Source organism: Solanum stenotomum, chromosome 8, assembly GCF_019186545.1.
Source record: "Solanum stenotomum isolate F172 chromosome 8, ASM1918654v1, whole genome shotgun sequence".
In the NCBI taxonomy this organism is placed as follows: Eukaryota; Viridiplantae; Streptophyta; class Magnoliopsida; order Solanales; family Solanaceae; genus Solanum; species Solanum stenotomum.
In genome coordinates, this window is record NC_064289.1 from 4199843 (window position 1) to 4221479 (window position 21637).

At 31.8% G+C, this 21637-nt stretch overlaps 2 protein-coding genes and 2 non-coding genes across 4 annotated transcripts; 2 read left to right on the top strand and 2 right to left on the bottom strand.

The window, feature by feature from the left end:
• Positions 1-379: 379 nt before the first annotated feature.
• Positions 380-5124, top strand: LOC125873202 (glucomannan 4-beta-mannosyltransferase 2-like). The gene is made up of 9 exons (XM_049554101.1): positions 380-860; positions 946-1044; positions 1487-1739; positions 3118-3228; positions 3360-3496; positions 3590-3703; positions 3903-4102; positions 4200-4397; positions 4510-5124. The coding sequence occupies exons 1-9, from the start codon at positions 531-533 to the stop codon at positions 4667-4669; spliced, it is 1602 nt and encodes a 533-aa protein (XP_049410058.1). The 5' UTR covers positions 380-530; the 3' UTR covers positions 4670-5124.
• A 9828-nt stretch (positions 5125-14952) lies between these two features.
• TRNAG-UCC (transfer RNA glycine (anticodon UCC)) lies at positions 14953-15024 on the top strand. The gene has a single exon. It is a non-coding gene; the product is annotated as a tRNA-Gly (tRNA).
• Positions 15025-15646: 622 nt separating this feature from the next.
• On the bottom strand, positions 15647-15729 carry TRNAL-UAA (transfer RNA leucine (anticodon UAA)). Its single transcript has one exon. It is a non-coding gene; the product is annotated as a tRNA-Leu (tRNA).
• Positions 15730-17304: 1575 nt separating this feature from the next.
• Positions 17305-18365, bottom strand: LOC125873211 (uncharacterized). Its single transcript, XM_049554111.1, has 2 exons — positions 17825-18365; positions 17305-17664 (listed from the first exon to the last, which is right to left on the bottom strand). Exons 1-2 carry the CDS (start codon positions 18219-18221, stop codon positions 17495-17497), a joined length of 567 nt encoding a protein of 188 aa, XP_049410068.1. The 5' UTR covers positions 18222-18365; the 3' UTR covers positions 17305-17494.
• Positions 18366-21637: the final 3272 nt, after the last annotated feature.

Here is a 21637-nt window from a genome sequence, read left to right on the forward strand (position 1 = left end):
TTTAGCCTTAAGCTAGGTTGGGCTGTAGTTCTTGTATTGAGCGAACCCAAGCGTTAAATAAAAATTGATTTTAACAAAATTTAATTAAAAAATATTTAAATTAGTTGAGTGACTTTCTACGTAAAATATCAATAGTTGAGTGACTTTCTTAGTGAAATACTTATAATTGAGTAACTTTTGAGTTATAAAACAAAGTTGGGTGACTTTCCAAGTAAACTATTTTAAGTTGAGTAACTTTCTGAGAGAACCATTGAAAGTTGAGTAACCATATGAAATATTATAAAAACTGAATTAAAGTCAGTGTACTGTAGACGAGTCTAAAATAAGCTCAAAATTTGCCTATAAAACAGGGCCCCTTCTCCCACTCTCAGTTACTCAACAAATCACACATACATATTCTCTCTCTTTCTACATAATGAAGCAATCCTCTTCTATCTTAACATAGAAAAAGAAAAGGATTAGAGGAGTATTGCTTTTTGGCTAAAACAGATATCTATTTTGTTTCTGTTTTGAGTTAAAGAAAGTAAAATATGACAGAGGTTTCTACAAATGCTCTGTTTCCAGAGACATTTCAGGGGACAGCACCAGATATAGCAGGGCAAATTGGGTTAATGTGGGAATTGATTAAAGCTCCATTAATTGTTCCATTATTAAGGGCTGCTGTGTACATTTGTTTAGCTATGGAACTCATGCTTTTCATTGAAAGGCTTTATATGGGTATAGTCATTGTTCTTGTTAAAATCTTCATGAAAAAACCAGATAAAAGGTATAAATGGGAACCAATGGGAGATGATTTGGAGATTGGGAATGAAGGTTTTCCTATGGTTCTTGTTCAAATCCCTATGTTCAATGAAAAAGAGGTCTAAATTTCTCTTGCTCTGTTTTATGTTTTTGAGTTGTAGAAACAGAGTGTTCTAATATTTGAGTTATGGTGTTTCGAGACAGGTTTACAAGATCTCCATTGGAGCTGCATGTAATCTTTCATGGCCATCTGATAGACTTGTCATTCAAGTTCTTGATGATTCTACTGATCCTCTCATTAAGGTATCTCATTAAACATATATATTATCAGAGTCGTGGTGGGATGGATATGATCACTCTATTTTTAGTTAGAATAAATTATGATAGGAAGTACTTGAGACGAAAAATTTAATTAGTCAGCCCTCAAAACAAATACTTAACCCTAGTGGAAAACAAGCAAAAGTTTTATTAATTAAAATTCTCTGTTTCTTTCTTTTCATATATATTCTAAGCTCCATAATATTGGGTCATTTTTATTAATTATAATTTATTTAAGAATGTCCAGCTTTTACTACACACATTTCATTTTTCACCTACCACAACCTACATATTTCCTCCAAATTCTTCATGTAGTATACACTCAATAAATGAGTATGGGTACCCTTCCTTTGTTATCTTTTTTATTATTATTTTATCTTTCTTATTTATGAATAAATAATTAATGACTTATTTATTAATGTTAAAGGATTTGGTAGAGAAAGAATGCTTAAGGTGGGCAAACAAAGGGATTAACATTAGATACCAAATTAGAGAGAACAGAGGAGGTTACAAAGCTGGAGCTCTTAAAGAAGGATTAAAACGTGATTATGTTAAAGATTGCGAATACGTCGTCATTTTCGACGCTGATTTCCGGCCTGAACCGGATTTTCTCCGGCGATCTATCCCTTTTCTTGTACATAACTCGGAAATTGCACTCGTTCAAGGTCGTTGGCGTTTTGGTAAGATCAAATTTTAATCATGATTAAGCTAATCATTTACTCAATTAGTTGAATTAATTAAATTACATTATGTTCCTAAACCAAAGTGTCGGTGCTTTTTACTCCACATACTGTTGCTGTTTACTTACTAATTACTTTTACTGTACGTTTATGCTTACGCATATTCGTGCCCGTTGGGGAAACTTTTTTTTCTCAATTTCTTTTCTGGAAGTGACACTAGGATTATTTAAAGAAGATTGGTTAATTATTTTTGTGTGGGTCCAAGAAGAATCCATCAATCACGGTGGTGGGAACAATAATTAAGAATTGGTTAATTTATTTTTTCCAATTCAACTCTCATTAAATTTGTTAAACTCATGGCATAGCTACACTCATGTAAATTGTTCAATTGTACATCCTTTGTTTGAAAAATTATACTTCTTTCGTTTTATTTTATGTGATTTTTTTTTTTTTTTTAGTCAGTTCAAAAAAGAATGACACATTTTTATACTAAGTAACAATTTAATTATAAAATATTTATTTTATCCTTAATGAAATGATTTACAGTTACACAAATTTCTATCGTTTATTTAAAACCACAAATTTTAAAAGTCTTGCTTTCTTTCTTAAATTTCGTGTTAAGTAAAACTACCTCATAAAATAAAACATAGTGAATATTGTATATATAAGTAAAATGATAAATAAAATAATTAAATAACATATTTTGAATAGCCTTGACATAATAATATAATGAAGCCCAGTGATTTAGGACGCCTTAAAAGAATAAAAACATGCGAACTTAAAGTGTTAAGTGTGGTCGTATATAGCATGCAACAAAGAATTATAGTTTATGATTAGTTTCATTCTTTAATGATTAGTCCGAATTAAGATTTCCTAAACGCAATTAATATTGGGAAATTTAAAAAGATTTTTGTGAAGACTTTGTCAGAGGTTTATTTATTTTAAAGTATCAGTCTCGTCAACATTTGCTAATGACGTTATTATCCTGTCCCTTTATTGAGACCGAGTCATAGACCCCGCAGTTACCGGCGGGGAACTGCTAAATATCCGGGGTAGGTTTGTCATTTTGTCAACTGTGAGGTCAATGGAAGGGTAGATTCGTCATTTTTAGTGTCTACATGTGCTATTATACTATCTACAATTCTCGCCGACACTTCCATTCGAACAACATGTTGTATGATGTGTACATTAGTAAAATTTAATGAGACAACATAATTAAAATCGAAACTGAAAATGATATTTCCAGGCTGTCTGATGACATGGAATATAAACTTTAATTCATTTCATCCAAGTGACTATAATATTGTTAGAGTTAAAAAATAGTAATAATTATGTGGTAACTTGTAATTAACTGAGCTAATCCTTCTGTTTATTACAGTGAATGCAAATGAGTGCTTATTAACGAGAATGCAAGAGATGTCATTAGATTACCATTTCACTGTGGAGCAAGAAGTGGGTTCATCTACTCATGCATTCTTTGGGTTCAATGGTAACGTCACACTTTTTTATAACAACGTTATTTATTGTAAATATTTTTATTGCTAAAAGTAACATAAAAAAGAACATAGCATGATTGTTGTTATAAAGAGGTCTGATAGTGAACCTCGTTCAATTTTATAGGAACAGGAGGGGTGTGGAGAATAGCAGCAATTAATGAAGCTGGTGGATGGAAAGACAGAACAACTGTAGAGGATATGGACCTTGCAGTTAGAGCTAGTCTTAAAGGCTGGAAGTTTCTTTATCTTGGTGATCTCCAGGTGTTTGATAAAATTCCTCATAAAAGAACTCTGATTTTGCCTTATTTTACTTGAAGATTTATCTAGTTACTAAACTGAATTTTGTAACTCTAGGTGAAAAGTGAACTACCTAGTACATTCAAAGCCTTTCGTTTTCAGCAGCATCGTTGGTCGTGTGGTCCCGCCAATTTGTTCAGGAAAATGGTGATGGAGATAGTTAGGAATAAGGTATGCAATGTAGAAATGTTGTTGAGTACCATATTGGGTGGGATGAGGTTAATTAGTCTGCTTATATCGACTTGAGTAAACCTCCCCTTATGAGCTAGCTTTTGGGGTTGAGTTAGGTTCAAGATTCATTTTTTACATGGTATCAGAGTTAAATTTGTTTGAATAAAGATTCTGAATTGTTTCATTTTCGTGTTTGCAGAGAGTGAATATTTGGAAGAAGTTTTACGTGATCTACAGCTTCTTCTTCGTCCGAAAGATCATAGCTCACATGGTCACATTTTTCTTTTTCTGTGTTGTTCTTCCGTTGAGCCTTTTAGTTCCTGAAGTTGAAATCCCTACATGGGGTGCCATCTACATCCCCTGCATTATCACCGCATTGAATTCTGTTGGAACTCCAAGGTCTATATAATAAATATGCCTAACAAGTTCTTTTGTTTACTTCTCAGCTGAATTTTTTCCTCCCGAAGTTTTCTAATTTGATTATGTAATTTGACAGGTCAATTCATCTACTCTTCTACTGGATTCTCTTTGAGAACGTTATGGCTTTCCAACGAACCAAGGCTACATTTATCGGTTTGCTAGAAGCAAAAAGAGCCAACGAATGGGTTGTCACGGAGAAATTAGGTGATGCTCTCAAGAACAAAGAAAAAACAAAACAAACCAAGAAACCCCGAGGATCTCTATTTGGAGACAGGTGAGAAACTCTCTTGAATGAAGCTTTATTTTCATGTTCTTGATATCATTGAACCATTAGAATATTGCATCAGTTTGTTAACCATGCATTATCGGTTGGTCTAATTGTACAGGATTCTTCCACAAGAATTGGGATTCGCAGTTTTCCTTTTCTTTTGTGGATGCTATGATGTCTTCTATGGGAAAAGCCAGTACTTCCTTTACATCTTCCTCCAAGTCATCACTTTCACAATTGCTGGATTTGGCTACATTGGCATCATCGTCCCCTCGTAATAGCAGAAACTTAAAAAAAAAATCGTCCTGTATTGACTCGTGTACACTAAAATAAATGTTTGAGTGCTTTCGTGCAACCATTTTCAGAGGATGCCAAACTCAAAATCTTTGGAGAATTTTCTTAGAGATACTGTGCTGATAAAGAGGAACGAAGAGCAAAGAGATATCTGTATTAGCACAGAACACAGAAGAAGATAAAACAGATGAATTAGTGAATAGATAGTTTGTATTTTTCTTCTATAGAAGCTCTTTAGTTGTGTGACATTGTAATTCATTAGCTTGCAAGGAATTTTTCTTTCTGTTCTTGTTCCCTTTGTCTCTGTCTTTCAAGAGGGGACAAAAGTTCAGGATATTGCGTAAAGGACGAAACTTGTAATCAAGTTTTTGTCATTCTAGTTTCAATTCTTTTCTTTTGAGGTTCATTGTATCATTAAGAATCCACGTATATGCATATAACAGGAGCTAGTATTTTATATAATATGTCAGCTTCAGTAAATTACTGTTGTCAGAAAGTTTTTTCTGGTAGAAATTGAACATCTTCGTGAGTTCGATCACAATTCTGCTTCACCAATATGTGATGAATGAGCCACACTTGGGGCAAAAACAGAGTTTTCCCTTAACTTTAAGGTGAAGTTTCTGCACTTTAGCCAGGAACATCTCACATATTGGCTATTACTTGGTATTTCAACTTAATGAGTCTCTTTCCGTCTTACCACGGAATTTCTGATGGTGTTCCAACATGAACGTCTGTGAAAAAAACTGTAGACTTCTAGCCGTGATTGTTTTGAGGCAAGTCTGGACAATTTCGCATAGTTTAAGGGTAAATTTGAACCCTTTTCTCTTCAAGGGAGAATTTAACCCTAACTATTAACGGGGTAAATTTGGACCATTTCGCAAAGTTCTGAGGCAAATTTGTACCTAGCTTTATCCCCTTTAAATTATTATTTCTTCTTATAAGTATATATTACCGTAGAAATTATAATTAAGAGTATTTTTTACCTTCCCTTTATATATATTTTTGTTTTTGGCTAACGTGAAAAGAGAATTCCTAATATGTACAGTAGCTTACACAAGGTATTATGCCCCTTCTTTATCCAGCAGATTGTTGATATTATAAATTGATTGATGTGCTTTTCTTCTATAACAAGAGAGTACTGTCATCAGCACATGAGTAGAATCTTTAACTTTTGCTAATAGCTTTTATGCATAAGGAATCAAAAGTTGTTATTTTAATGTAAGATTGTCCTACCACATAATAGTAAAAAAGAGAAAAGATTTTGGTATGACAGCAGTTGAATCATTAGTTGATTTGAGATTTTGGAAACTTCTATAAGCAAACTCAATGTGTCATATATAAGGCCGCTAGCCTGCTACTTTGTTAGTGCATGCAATTATTTTATGCTTTCGGCAGATATATATACTTAAATAGAGTACATTATTTTTAGCTATTGGGGTCACAATGAAGTTTCATTGTCTTTGCCTTTTCCTATTACTATTTTTCAATTATATATATATATATATATATATATATATATATGTTTAATTAACCTATAAATTAAAAGTCTTCCATTAGTTAAGCTTCATGCTCAAGAAAATCACCTTCACTATACACAATTTATTCTCAAAAGAGCTTCACTTTTTTTCATGATGGTGGGATTTTTTGATATTTTTGTATTTTCCATTTATTTGTAATATTTTAATTAAAACTTTGGACTTGAAATAATCTATACCTTTTTGTTGTTATTGACACGCTATTTTTTGGGTGCGCATAATATATCCCGCTTTTATGTAATAGCGTGCATCACATAGAAGAGAATCATACCAGACAAGTCCTGTGTAACAAGCTCGATTGAAAAACATGCAGAGTTTTTGAATTATTGATTCTCATTTGGAGATCATCTGCTCAATCAACTCGACCACGCATTCAAATAAATAATCATTTTAAATTGCCACATAAGCGGGTAAATTTCTTTCTCTCAGGTGTCCACTTAAATAAAGTTACACAGTGCAAAATGTTGCCTACATGAATTTAATTTTTCTTAATTTAATAGTCGCTTTCCAAGTTCTAATCAAAACATTGATGATGGAGACAAATATTTAGTACTAATATTCATCAAAATCCTAGGACCCTCAAATTATTGCATGTCTTGTGGTAATTTGAGACAAGGTGCTTTATCTTTTTATATGTCAGCATTATCACGTTTGAAGCAAAAGATATTAGGCCATCACAAAGATTTCATGTTCAAGGTTTGTTAATAGAAAGAATTTCGACCGAAAGCGCTTTCTTTTTTAATGTTCGTTATGTGGTGCGAGTTTGATGTATTTTTATACTGATTTAATTTCTTAATATATCTACAAATCTTTAAAAATCGAATCACTAAACTTTAACTCAAATACTGAATATTGAATGAAACTTAAAGACTAACATAATAACTTTACTATTGAATGAAACAAAAATTACGATACAATTTTATTTTTTTTCTAAGAAATAAAAAAGGAAGATTTATCTTTGTCGGTAGAATGATGTAGACCTAGATTAGTTTTACTTTTTTTTGGGTCTCTCTATGAGTAATGATACTTTTTTCTGTTATTTTTTCTCACTCATTATATCATCATTTATTTATGATTTATTCTTAAGACTTGTAGTTTATACAGGGTTTGAGCAGTTACTAGAAATATTTATACCACTAGGTAATCCACTTGTCGGCGCCAAACGCAAGGTTTGGCATAACATGCATACGCCTACTAAAATTCTTGTTGGGTACAAGTAACATGCATAGCCACTCGTCTGACAAGGTCAGAAACAGAAAAGTATAGAGAGACGCATCGTTTACTTAGAAATAAGTTATTTTGAGATTAATTATTTTGAATTAAGTTATTTTATTATATATATAAAATAACTTATTTCATTATTATGGTATAAATTATGAAATAAATAGTCTCAAGACTATCTAATATTTCCAACAAAATATAATATAAAATATTCCTACATTTTATCTTGAGATAATCATATCTTATACCTCAATGGGAAAAATGGCAAATCTGATCCCCACATGGCTAAAGAGAGACTTTATGCACGAAATTCCCCTAAATAACAATTAAAATTAAGTAGGTGAAATTTTATATATGATCATTCAATTTTTATTTTAAAAGTTAATTAAATTATTTTCTTGTATAACAAAGAAAAATCACTTGACTTTGTCTAAAAAGCACTATAATTAATAAATTTAGAAGGGGTTCCTATATTTAGTGGATTCTTTGATGACTTCCTTAGGTGTAGCTACAAAGGTTAAGTCACACTCACAACTCACAAGTTTATGGAGTTCTCTTTGATAACATGTTTTCTGGAGGTTCTGTCTGCTGCCTCACCCTCACCCTCAGATTGATCATGAATGGCCACAATTCGCAAAAATCCCTATCTAGAATGGTCCACCATATACATATATTCTTTCCGTTTTATTTTATTTGACTCAGGTTAATGACTTGATATTTCATTTAGAAAAAATACTCTCTCCGTCCATTTTTGCTTATACAGTATTTTATGCAACCTCTCTAAATTTTCAGTCACAAGTGCATGTGTTTGAAAATATTGTAAAATCTTGGAAAGCGATCAGCCATAACAATTTATCTTTTAGTCGGATCGAAATCACTTTTAAAGGGTGGCATGAGCTTTGCAATAACTCAATTTCTTTTGTTACATAATTTGTTATTGATTTGAGGCCTTTTCTAAAAAATTGCACGGTCTTGATCTAAAATGAACAATATCACACCATATTAAAGATAGATGCATTTAAGTTATTTTAACCCTAACTTACAAGAAACATTGACAAATGACAAGTATAGTGAGGTGGGATCCAAGACCATAAATCACAACTCAACAAGAAAACTAAAACTTTTAAGGAAGACCTAATTTGTTGGTTGAGAGGTCTCCCTCATTTTGCTGTCTTTTTTCTTCTTATTGATAATTTGCAATATTACAAGTACTAGCTAGCTAGTATATACTTCCTTCATTTAATGTCATGATAGCTCCAATTCTAAGTGCTTTAATTAACCCCCCCCAACCCCATCAATGCTGGCTCAAAGGGTCACTTTTTGTTGTCTATATATACAATATCCCCACAGAATATTCTCTTTCTAATTTTAATTTAACATGATTTCCATACTTTATTAACTTCCAACTGATTTACATCCATGCCTCAAGAGAACAACTTTCATGGCCAGGCTGACTTATAACCTTTTTTTTTTCTACACACCAACATGTTACAACATATAACTCTCCTTAATAAATCAAATATAGTGTATGCATATGAAATTAAATAAATTATTGAAGTTATTATATGGATATAAAGACTCATTTCTAGCCACGTATTAATCGATTTGTACTTGATGCATCAACCTTCACTACACCAAAAATGATCTTTAGCGACAATTAACACTCTTTGATTTGTAAATATCTCTAAGGTTTTTAGCGACATTGGATCCAGAGTCAATTAACTATTGTCGGTAAAGATTTTAGCATACGAGTTTAATCATGTAAGTTAGCAACGTAGTGTATCATGTGGGCCTTAATCCAATTTGTGACATTATTTGGGCTACACTTGTTTGGTAGTCTCAGGCCTTTGTGCATATTCATTCTACGGTGTAATTTAGAGTGAAAGCCCAAAATAATCCTGGGATTGTTTTCCCTATGCTCTTTTGGCATGGAATGCTAAGAAAGGAATTATTTACACTTTCTCTTTCTCCAAAAACATAATCAGTTATAATAGAAGTAGAGAGGTATTTCTCTTCACCCTTTTTCTCAACATGATATAAAGTTTTCTGATCTAAACTTTATAGACAAAATCTAATGCAATTTCAGGCTCAGATATCACTGCTACGCTTAAAAAATTGTCGATTCACTATAGTTAGAAAATTCCACAAAATCAGACCTCAAATAAAAAATTTGATCAAAATTTGTTGAAATAGTCATTGTGAGAGGTACGGTAAAAATTGGTGTCATAAAATAGTCATAGTGAAACATTGACACAATGGAAACTTATAAGCTATGGTATGTGGACAAAGTTGAATCCTTGCATGTCATGGCTATTGAAATAAATAAGACCTTTAACATGTATGTACAATTTAAATTATTGTTGTGAGCAGAGGCGGACCCATATGTTAGGGTGGGGAGCACGTGCATCCGTTAACTTCATAAATTTTTTTGTGTATATATGTATATTTATCTTGAGAAATTGGCAGAAATTAGTATATAATTAATAGTGCACCCATGAGAAGCATAAAAATGTCTTTGTGTTGTTGGTACACGCTAGATGTTTCACCCACGAGATCACGATTTGAATCCAACTAGAGCCTTTTTTATTAGTTTTATTTAAAGTTTAGCTTAGATATCATATTTGCTGCACTCGAAGTCTTCAAATTCAAGGTTCGCCTCTGATTGTGAGAGTTCATGATGTATTTGAGTGATTAGATGACTATATTAAATGGTTACCTTTTGGTTTATATTTGTTGATGGTGAGTTGTTCTATATGCTGAAGTCTAGTCTGCTTGTTGTTGGCTTATGTGTTGTTTGTTTTTAATTTGAGTCGGTCTATGATGTCTACTGTTATATAATGGTTTGTACTTTGTAATGATAATATCTTGTACTTTTTTTGGTTGAGCGCAAATCATATTCTAAAGATTCCTTCGAGACCTAAATTCTACGTGAGAAGTAGTTTTTGATTCAAGAGTATGCACTCTGTATTCAAGCTATCGTGGATCATTATAACAACTCTTGTCAATCCTTTCGGATGTTGAGACACCTTATCTTAGTTAGATATTGGACATTTCTATAGACTTTCTTTAGTTAGAAGTTCTTGTATGACGACATTTAGTTCTTGAGGGAGTTATTAGATATTGAATTAATCGTACTTTAATTTAGAATTTGACATTTATTTATAAAAACTCAATTGAATTCAACTATTATATTATTTCTGAATGGTCTTAAGTAGGTTAAGACTTGAATTCGATTGGTTCTCCCACGGGAATATTAGTGTGAGTGTCACTCACGATCATTTAAATCGCGACATAAAAATAGTTAATTGTCAAATGACTAATACCAAATCTTAAACAAATGGATGAAGAAAGTATCAAAATATTATAGAAAACCATCTTTTGTAGCATAGCAAGTTGAAGCGATGGATTGAGGTTTCTTTTCACATCGCCTAATTTATTTCGAACTAAAAAGCCAAGAGATGAGAAAAATCATAACAAGAAGTTAGGTTTTAGAACATTACACTAATAAGAATTCAGGATTTTAAATTTCCCTTTTCAAGTTCATCTAAGTAGAGAACACTATTTTTGTGCATTCAACTGTTACTTGCACATATGAAATTGAGGTTCTATAATTAAATTCCAAATGGATAGGATTTTAATTGAAAAACAACGATGAATGCGGAATTTGAAATTGAATTTTATTTCTTTAAAGAATATTCAAAATTTTGATTAGTGAAGACTAATATTAATAATCTTGTACCTATAAGTGAAACGAAAAGAAGAAGAAGTTATCATTTAATTGATGAAGAAGAGAAACAACTTAAGGATATTACCCCAAATGGACAAATCATTACTAAAGATAATGAAAGTCTACAAGATTTCAATCAAAATGATCAAATCGTGCTAGGGTTTTGAGTAAAAGGGGGTGCGGCGTCGATAAAAAAACTCTTAGGATTTAAAAAGAGGAGAAAATAGGAGGAAAAAACTTCTATATTTGATATAATTAATAGCTTTTATATTTTAATTTTAACCAAATTTCAGATATATTAGTCAAATTAAATTCAAATTGAGATAAAATTGGCGCAAATTAAAATTTTAATTAATGATTAAACTTCTTGGCTCAACAAGGTAACTAATCATTCGCAATAATGAACTTATCATTAATTAAGTAGTGAATGACATTATTTGACAAGATGAAACATTTGTTTTGAATATAAATTGATTTTTCAAATCAATAAGATTGACATAATTATTACTTAAAATTATATGTTAAATATATATATATATATATATATATATATATATATATTAGAATATTATACTTAAAACGACAAAATAAAAGTCAAAATGATTTTCAATTTTTTTGACCTTTATAAATATTTATTTTACTATATTTTCAATTGAAGAAGGTTGACCAATTAATTGAAAATATGAAGGTCCGAAATTGAGGGTCAAATAACTTATACAAAAGATCTAAACTTGGAAATGCACTAAATTACTATACATAAATTTTTCACAACTAAAAACAAATAAGAAGGAATCTAAGATATTCTACTACCGATTATGGCAACATAATTATTGTTCATGAGTTCATTTTTACCAAATAATATGGCTTTCTAACACTATAAATACCCCCATGATATTGATATTCTATATCACATTTTCTTACTTCCTCAAAGTAAAGTTTAGCTGTGGAAACCAAGATGGAGCCTACCAGCTTTGAAAGGTTGCTAAAAACTCCCATGGAAGAACTGAAGCTTCATGAGCTTCAACAACTGAAAAGGTTCTTGATAGCGGCAAAGGAGAAAGTTGAAGCCAAGGCGAAGCAACAGAAGGAGCGTGGTGCTGTTTTTCCATATGAAATCCTTGGGAGTGATTTGGCTCCTGCAAAGGATGAGTAAAATTTTTCGTTAAGTTTTGATGTTTGATCGACTAGGTCTTGCTAATCATATTTATGATTTTAATTTTATATTTCAATATGTTTAACATCATATGAAATGAAATAAAATTTATGTTTTTTATTTATGTTAATTTTTAATTCATTGACATTGGATTTATATGTGCTGAATTCACAAGTTATAAAAGATAAAAATTAAATAACATACAAAATTAAAAATCCTGTTATTAGCTTGAAGTAAACCTGAACTCATTTAAAAGTAGGGGAAATTGTGCAGAATAGCAAATATTTAAACCATATTAAATGCTATAGCTACTATTTAGGAAAAATTCTAATTCGCAGCTACAGTTTTGCCCAATTTTGCTATTAGTCAGATTTGTATAATTCGCAGATTTGTATAACTTCAGAATTTATCTAATACGGTTCGTGATTATATAAATCTAGATTTGTTTATGCTTACCCTAGCTATTTGTATACGATTTATGAAACATTCATAATAAATTACCATGTTTGTATATTGGCAAGTGAAATATACAAACAGAGTTCTGAAAAATTTCTAAATGTATAAATACATAATTTGTATATACTTACCCTATTTGTATATTCACAAGCGAAATATACAAATGGGCAGAAACATACAACCGTAGCCTCCATTGCAAATAAAACTATAACTATAGAGTACAATTATCGAAACTATAACTATACCTTACTATTTCTATTATATTTGTTATTTCTGAAATTTTCTCAAAAAAATATACCTCTACAAGTCTTGGGCCTAAAAGTTGGCCCAAAAGAAATTAGTTCCACAACGAATTACCCATATCTATATTGGGCTCTCTAATGGGCTTTTCATCCAAAATGAAATATTTTGATGAAGGGAAAATATGTTTCCTCCTTTGTGTCAATCTGAATTTAAAGGTGGATCTAAAAATTTTAGTATATGGGCGTACCCTTAAAAATAGAAGGAAAAAATGTGTGAAGAGTGAATTGATCCCTTAGTCCTTTAGATAAATATCTCATACACTCAATCAGTTAAATTCTTTAGCTTTCTTGTAACATGGATGTCATCAGACAATAATATATTAATTATAAAAAAAATATACATATAAAACAATTAGTTCTATGAAAACATCACGAATTCAAATATTTTATTTTTAGCATATAAATTCTCCCCTATGTCTAATAATAAATCAAGCAAAAGAGGAAATGTTCTATGTAAAAGTTATTGAGTTTGTTTGAAATATAAGATTTTACTGTCCACTTTTTGTATAATTATTTTAATGTGTACACAAAAATTAAAGTTGACGTATATTTTATTAAGATGAAATGGTCATTGATGTTAAGAAATACCAAATATAAATTTGATTCAATCAAATGCGTGTGTGAATAGATTTTTCAATTTCAACATCTAAATTTTTTATATAAATATTTTTTACTAAAGGTGAAAAAATATAATCTCAAAAAATTGTTATTTTAGACTTTTTGATAATGTACAATGGTGTTTCCAAAAATGTTTTTTTGGGCGAGTCCCTGGGTGGGGCATACCAAAAACGCTCTGGGGCACAAATTGAAGACGTAGATTCATAGGGTGTAGGTCCTAGAATTTGGGACATAAGCTCCAAGCGTAAAAACGTAGGTCCTAGGTGTAAAAACGTACACCCTAGGCTTTTTTTTTTTTTTTTTTTTACCTTTTTGGCTTTAAATTATATTTTTTACTATTGCTGTAATGATATTTCTCAAATAGTAATCATAATATATTTTTTTTCTATATATTATAGGTTATTTATTAAAATTTATTTGTAAAATAATTGAAAGTTTTACTTTTGCTTATTTTCTTTGTAATAAAATTATAAAATTTAATATATATGAGACTACGCCCCGTAAATTCAAAAGACTTACGTCCCGTGTCTCGGATTTATGTCTAGCCCTATACCGTATATAATGTCTCGCCTCGCACCTCCACCTTTTAGAACACTGATTTACACCATGTTATATACATGAGTTTACTAAAAAAAAAGTGTACAGGAAAGAAAACTAGGATAACCAAAAATCAGGTTTAAAAGTTGTACGAATGTCTAGATTTTCATTGCGTCCAGTCGTCCACATTGTTATACGAAGTTTCATAATATACGGCGTTAATGGTAACAAAATAAACTATAAGATACAAAAAGAAGTAAAAGTTGTAATCTGTAACTACGAATGAAATTGTAAGAGTGTTTTTTTGGATTAATTCTTCTCTATTAGAGTGGAAAAAGAGAAAATAAGATTGCACGTATCGAACACTAAGGGATCGTTTGATAGAGTGTATAAAAATAATGCTCAATAGAATGTATTAATAATGCTTGTATAAGTTATACATAGATTCTTTCTTATGCATGGTTTGGTGTATTAAAAATAGTTGGCATTGTATAAAAATATTTATTTATAAAAGTATCCTCCACAATTATGGTGGAAAAGATGTAAAAGTGAGGGTTAATTGGGTCTTTAACCATGCTAATGCATGTATTAAATCTCGTTGCATTACTAATACCTAAAAATCTATGGTATTAGAAATACACTCCTCAATACACAATAGAGAAGCATTAGTTATTCATAGTCTATTTATAAATAAATTGTATACAATGGAACAGCAACAGCGTTTGTAGTCCAACGGTTAGGATAATTGCCTTCCAAGCAATAGACCCGGGTTCGACTCCCGGCAGACGCAATTTTTAATTTTTTTTATGCATTGTCAATCATCTTGCTATTGTATCCTCCTGGTTTTTGTTTTTCTTTAAGAAAACATTGAAACTATCATTGGAGTGGAATGGATGAAATGAAGGCTAGTCTAATGTTTTATATAATAAGAATGTGTCATTGAGACTTAATGGTAAATCCTCATGTTAAGAATGTTGATGCTTAGATGAATGCATATACTAAGAGAGATAAGATTGAAAATGAAGATATGTATATGGACAAGGTAGGAGTGACCTTCATGGTGGACAATATGCGAGACCGAGGATGCAATAGTTGGAGTGGTGGACAATATGCGAGAGCGAGGATGCAATAGTTGGAGCGGTGGACAATATGCGAGAGCGAGGATGCAATAGTTGGAGAAGCACATAGATGGCCAAATGATTCGGTTTGAGAGCCGAGCGACTATCCAAAAATAGAGTTAGACCGAAAAATAATTGAGTAGAAGAGATTAGAAAGAACATGATAATCTTCAGCTCAAGTGGGGAGGGTACAAAATATAAACTGATTTAGATTTGAAAAAGAGTGATTGAAATAATTTATTTATTTTTCGAAACGATAAATTAAGAGAAGGAATGAAAAGAAAAAGAAAACTTTGGTGGCTGTGGGGTTCGAACCCACGCGCACTTATGTGCAGAAGATCTTAAGTCTTCCCCCTTAACCACTCGGGCAAACCACCTTAGTGTCAAATTTAATTTGCTAATTATAGTTAATCAAAATTGCAGCTCAGCATACACATAGACTAAAAAGTCCTAAAAGTGGAATTGGGCTTCTGTTTTGATTGGGTATAAGGTAGGGTCACTACCACTTTTGTCCCTATTTGTATTGCTGGTATTTGACTTTTTCGTATCTTATGAGTTTATATTTTAGTATTATAATATTCCATAAGTTATGTTTATGCATGACTTAAATTCCTAAAGAACATTTACCCTACTACCTTACTAGTCATAAGTTCGATTGCTAAGGGGTAAAAGTAAAAAAGAAAAAAAAAAAGAAATAGTTCATGGTAAAATGTGCAACTTTATGTATAAGGAAACTTAAGTGATCCATTTTTTTTAAAAATAAATAAATCTGGTTGCTGTTTCAAGAAATAAAGGTGTTTATACTTCCCATGAAGAGTGGTATATAATGATTTAAATTAGACAAGTGGAGAACGACTTGTTAGGAACGTTTCCAATTGCAAGTTGCAATATCAAATTTTTGTGTTGAGATAAGTCAATTTCTTCGTCTAATCATAGAGCAGTTTAAAATTTCGATTCTTATTATTTTCTTGTTTGGTTTGTTTTATACTTGTATCTGTTTCATATTACTTGACCCTTGTTGACTTGATACGTTTCGAGAAAAAAACTTTAATCAAAGGTGTAGTTTATTAAACTAACATTATTAATGATGTTTTGAAACTCTAAATTTGATTACTATTACTTTATGCAGTTATTTAATCTTAAGGATAATATGAGAAAAGAATATTCATTCCTATTTATATGTCACCATTTTAGATTTCATATCCCTTAAATATTATGTAAGCTTTCCAATTACCATTGTATTCTGATTCCGTATTCTCTTGAAGTCAAGTTTCAATAAATGAACATAAATTAATTTATTTTGACTAATTAAATTGACCAATGAACATGAATTAATCATTTAGATTTCTTATGTTGGTCAAATTCATACTATTAACTATCAAGGGTAAAAAACCCATAAAGAATACTGCCATTTATGCATTGGATTTTGTGAAATGACAAATATTGAAGATAGTTTATTTTTAATAAGGACGACATATAAATAGTAACGGAGGAAGTAGTAAACTCTCTAATTTGCTAAATTTGAAAGAGTAAAACGAAACATGTATTTCGATACAAGGATTAAGTAAAAATGAAATGGAGAAGTAATCCATTGGATACATATTGAAAGATGACCATTTCTATATTCTCTGCCTTTTCAAGGTATCCAAAACAAATCCATTAGTTGAATTCGATGAGCCAACCACTATATATATGTATGCAAATAATCTGGGAAAAAAACAACTGGATCCTAGTATACGACTTTTGAAACATCCATTAGCCTGACTAAATTCAATTTGCATCATATGGATCTTAAAAAAAAGCGTTCTCTATCGCTTATGGATGCTTGTCCAATACTTATTACTCAAACACAAGAGGTTTGTTTAATTTCCCCTTATAACTCAAATTCAAAACTTCAAGTAAAAATAAACTCCTTTAAATCCACTATACTTCTTAATAATGAGTATATATATGTATATATATTACATACGACTTGAGATATTTACAAAATAACTATCCAAAATAAATACTACTAGTGATTTATGTACAACACAACAATCTCAACCTTTTTAAAAATAACTATGGCGAGATTGATCAACTTAGAGAACTCATGGGAGTAAAAAAAAAAAAAAAGTCACCAAGTTGTGAAGCTGTAAATATTATTCAGAGCATGAAATCCATGAATTTAGGCCAAGGCAAATCTATACTGATTTCAGTTTGAGCTTCTTTTTTACATCTTGAAGACGACGCCGTTAAGTCACAGCCTAACTTTTTTGGGCACAAAAAGAAGTTTCTTGTTCCCAACGCCATCAACTTCTCTGCCCTGTCCAAGCCTGTATCCACCAATCAAATAATCAGTATCCCGTGAAATTAGTGGAATAAGATTATTCAAATGACAATGGTAATGGTATTTAATCAATTTATTGTCCAATCAAATTGCAGTAATTAGGACGGCTCAGATTCAACCAGGAAGTGTAATCAAACGGTGCTTACTGGCTAAGCTGAACTGCGAGTAGTGAAGATCGTAATCGGAGAAATCCGTGGAACAGAGTGCCGGACGTCTTCCTTCCTTCGAGTATTGCCGTACAGCGGCGGCGATGAGATCATGAACGGTTGATTCCGGTGATATTAGCACCTGTACAGGGCCTGGACTCCGCTGAATCGTCACATTCAATAGCAACTTCGTCAACTTCGGCCTAACCTGTAAATCCGGCATAGAACCGGCGGCAGATCCCTTGCCGGAGAACAAGTCCGGAACAGTCCTAGTTCTTCGTGATATCTCTGAAGTGCTCCCTAGGCTATATCCTTGAAACGACATGGATTTCTCCGATAACTTCCCCTTCCGATTCCTCTCCTCGATTACTCTCCGATGACTTCTCGGAGATGCCATCACAGTGTAGAAATATCGGTTTGTTTATAGATGGACAAGTGAAGCGGCGGTGACCATAACCAGAGTGGTAGAATCGTAATTAAGGAAGGAACAAAGGGCCAAATGTAGAGTTCATGGTTCAGCGTGGAGAAGAAATGAAGAAAATGTTGGCGGATGCATAGGCCTATTTATTTTGGTGTGGATGAGTCAACCTATAACCGAGTAGGTCGGTCGCCAGAGTCAAGGTATTCTTTAAATAGCAAAACGCGTACCGATTAACTACCGGTTACCAGTTAATATTAACGACGACCGTAGTGTTTGTACGTTGCGGCTCGAGAGTCGAGAGACGACGTGACTGAGACGTTAGTGGGACAGCACACATTTGGTGACACGCTTGCACTGTTAATAAGCCAATGAGCTCTTTAGAAAATTTAAAAATAAATTCATCAATATAATTATTCCATATCAAGAAATGTCATCTATCTTATCACATTATCTTTGAGTGATTAAAATACTAATCTTATCAACGACAAAATGCTATTGTATGGAGCAAAAACTTCATGTCCTTTTGGTTCATGATATTTTTATTGATTTTAACGATTGGAGCATTCTGTTACGTAGTTAATATCTAAATAAAAATATTCTAAAAAAGACAATCCCCACCATTTGTATTAAATTAGGCATCGATTTATTTCATATAGAAGATAAAATTATATGATCTCATAAAATATTCTAATTCATTGAATATTCTTACTTATCTCATTTATAACTTGAGACTTTTTTATTTTACATGATTTTAGATGTATTTAAGATGGAATTAGTTCGACCATTTTCTCATTTTCTGGCCTTAAAAACAGCAAGAAAGTCGCATGCTTCAATTATACTCCATAAAGGGATATATATTACTTCATCTAACATATCATTGACAAGTTCCATACTCGTCAAAACAGAATACTTAAACGAGAAGAAAAAAACATGGGTGAAATTAAGTAGTATTTTCTTTTCAGTTCATTTAATAACATTTAAAAAAAAAAATGAAGACACGATATGGGTGGTTAGTGGAGTACCATTGTTGATCTCGTTTGATTGGGAATAGGGTAAAATAATTAATGAGGACGCTGTTATTTATAATTAAAAGGTAATATTCGAAATAAAGAATCAGTCAAAACAACTCATCTCTTTTTTAAATAAATAAATACAATTTTTTTTCCCAATAAACTACTATTAATATTACCACATACCAACAAATGAGTAGCGCCTTCTAGGAAGAGTGCGGGGGACAACCAAACTGTTTTCCCTTAAAATGGTACAGTTGAATTTATTAGTGTCGAAAAATGTGACTTGGTGGGGGCAAATTAGAGGTCAAACATTTAACGAACAATTTTTCAGATAGCTACGAACGAAGAATATTCATTTTGTTTCATGATTGTCACCCTGAGAGTGAAGATTATGTCATTGTTTACCCTAATCATCAATACATGTTATCTGAAGCTTAAACAAAACATAACAGTGAAATACACGTTATGTTTCAGGAGCATATATAATAAACGTTCTCTAACACAGTGAAAAATACAGGGTTTTGGACTCTGCCACCTGCAAGTCGACAAATTGAGAAGAATTATACAAGAGAATGTAGACGCGCTGAAAGATGGGAAGAGGAACACTGTGAAGGTAGATATAATAGCAAATAATTTCATGTGTTTCATTGTATTATATATCTGAGCAATTGAAAATGTTAGCCTATGTATTAATACCATAGTGGCCTCCTCTTAAATGGATTATTCTTATTACATTTACACTTAAGATGAACAATCTCGAGCACCTTGTCCAGTAACACCTTAAATTAATTAAAAGAAAACCAAATACAATGTGTTCAGACTTCAGATCACAGATAATTTGCTTATGTAGACATCTGCCACTTTAGATGTGTTATGATTCTGGTTAAAGTTGGACAAGTTATTACAGAGGAAATAGGAGTAATGCCAATTTCCTTACTACTCTTGGAAGACAGCATAGAGTTGCACTTTGCATCGGATCATTTTCTTTGGCTTTTATTGTTGGATGGAGGAGTTTTGTCCAACTTTACACTTGAGACATTGCAGCAACTGGAAATTGCTACTCTTCAGATAATTGAGAAAGTTATGGATAGATTTCATGACTTGAACCTTGAGGACAAGGTTCTTAATTGGGATGAGGGTATTGTTATGAATCAAGTCCAGCCCAATGTAGATACTAATGTCATACAAGTTGTTATTGGGCCAAGAACGAGCAATAGGGCCAGATTAATTTGGGATCAGGGTTGAGTAGTGGGCATGAAACGTTCCATCAAAAAGGGTAGTGATATGTGATTTAGGGATTATGCAAATTGTTGAGAAAAATGTCTAGTCCTCTCATCCCCTTTCTTTGAGTCTATGCATCTCATCTCCCTTTAGTTATCTTCTACAATAGTTTTCTTTGTTAGTTCCATTTTCCGTTGTAACTTCGAGTTTAGTGATTATAATATTTGAATGTTTCTATTGTGAAATTGGAGTTGTTACAAACTGAAAATGCAAAATGTTACCAAACTATTAATTGTTCCTATTCTGATGACGACATTGTTGATAATGTGTATCCACTATGATTTGGTGCAAATGAATATCATGTCAAAAAAGTAGAATGAATGAATGAAAAAAGTGGAGACATCCATTGGGAACTAGCTAGCCTCTGAGCTATTAAAGTAAAAAGGATTGCACTATTGCAAGACCTTACACCTCAGGAACCGTTAAGAGATTATATGACTTATATACAAACTTATTCTTGAGGAATCGTAACCAAGTATCAGTGAAACTTCAAACTGGCACAGGCCTTTCAGTTCAGCAAGCTTTTGAGCCCGGAATATCAGACAAGTCTGTCATATAATTTGTAAACAAGTAGGCAAGCTAAGCTAGCAAGAAGTTGAAGTAATTATTAATACAACATTTATCTAAATCAAGGCATGTCATGAACTGTAATCCCACATTATCTTGCCTAAGTTGGCAATGAATTTTAAGCATAATGTTAGCTGACAGCAATCTGGTCAGCCTATAAGATACCAAAATGTGATCTTTTGTCCCTAAAAAAGCTTTAAGCAAACACCTTATGGGCGTGATTTTGTAAGAAAAAAACTTTAATAAAAACAATAGTTTTAACGTACCTCAGCACTCTTCCTTTATAGTAGCAATGGTTAACTGCTGCGAACAACAACCAACGTACAACTAAATTTACATAATAATTGGTCTCCAGTTTACATTAGTACAAACACAAAGAATATACTTTATTCATAGTTCGTACTAACTAGTTGTTATTAACTCATGAAGGACTATTTCAAGTGTTAATAATTGATCCGTACTCGGACTTCTAGCTCCACCCTGGTTGGTATTTGTGTTCAAACCAATAAATAGAAAAATATTTCAAACAGT

Excerpts from the sequence above, each read along its gene's own strand:
- LOC125873211 (XM_049554111.1), bottom strand. The coding sequence starts at position 18,221 with ATGGCATCTCCGAGAAGTCATCGGAGAGTAATCGAGGAGAGGAATCGG. Across the intron at positions 17,665-17,824 it reads CTCGCAGTTCAGCTTAGCCA|GCTTGGACAGGGCAGAGAAG; the intron begins GTAAGCACCGTT and ends TGGTGGATACAG.
- LOC125873202 (XM_049554101.1), top strand. The coding sequence starts at position 531 with ATGACAGAGGTTTCTACAAATGCTCTGTTTCCAGAGACATTTCAGGGG. Across the intron at positions 861-945 it reads CTATGTTCAATGAAAAAGAG|GTTTACAAGATCTCCATTGG; the intron begins GTCTAAATTTCT and ends GTTTCGAGACAG. Across the intron at positions 3,704-3,902 it reads TGGAGATAGTTAGGAATAAG|AGAGTGAATATTTGGAAGAA; the intron begins GTATGCAATGTA and ends TCGTGTTTGCAG.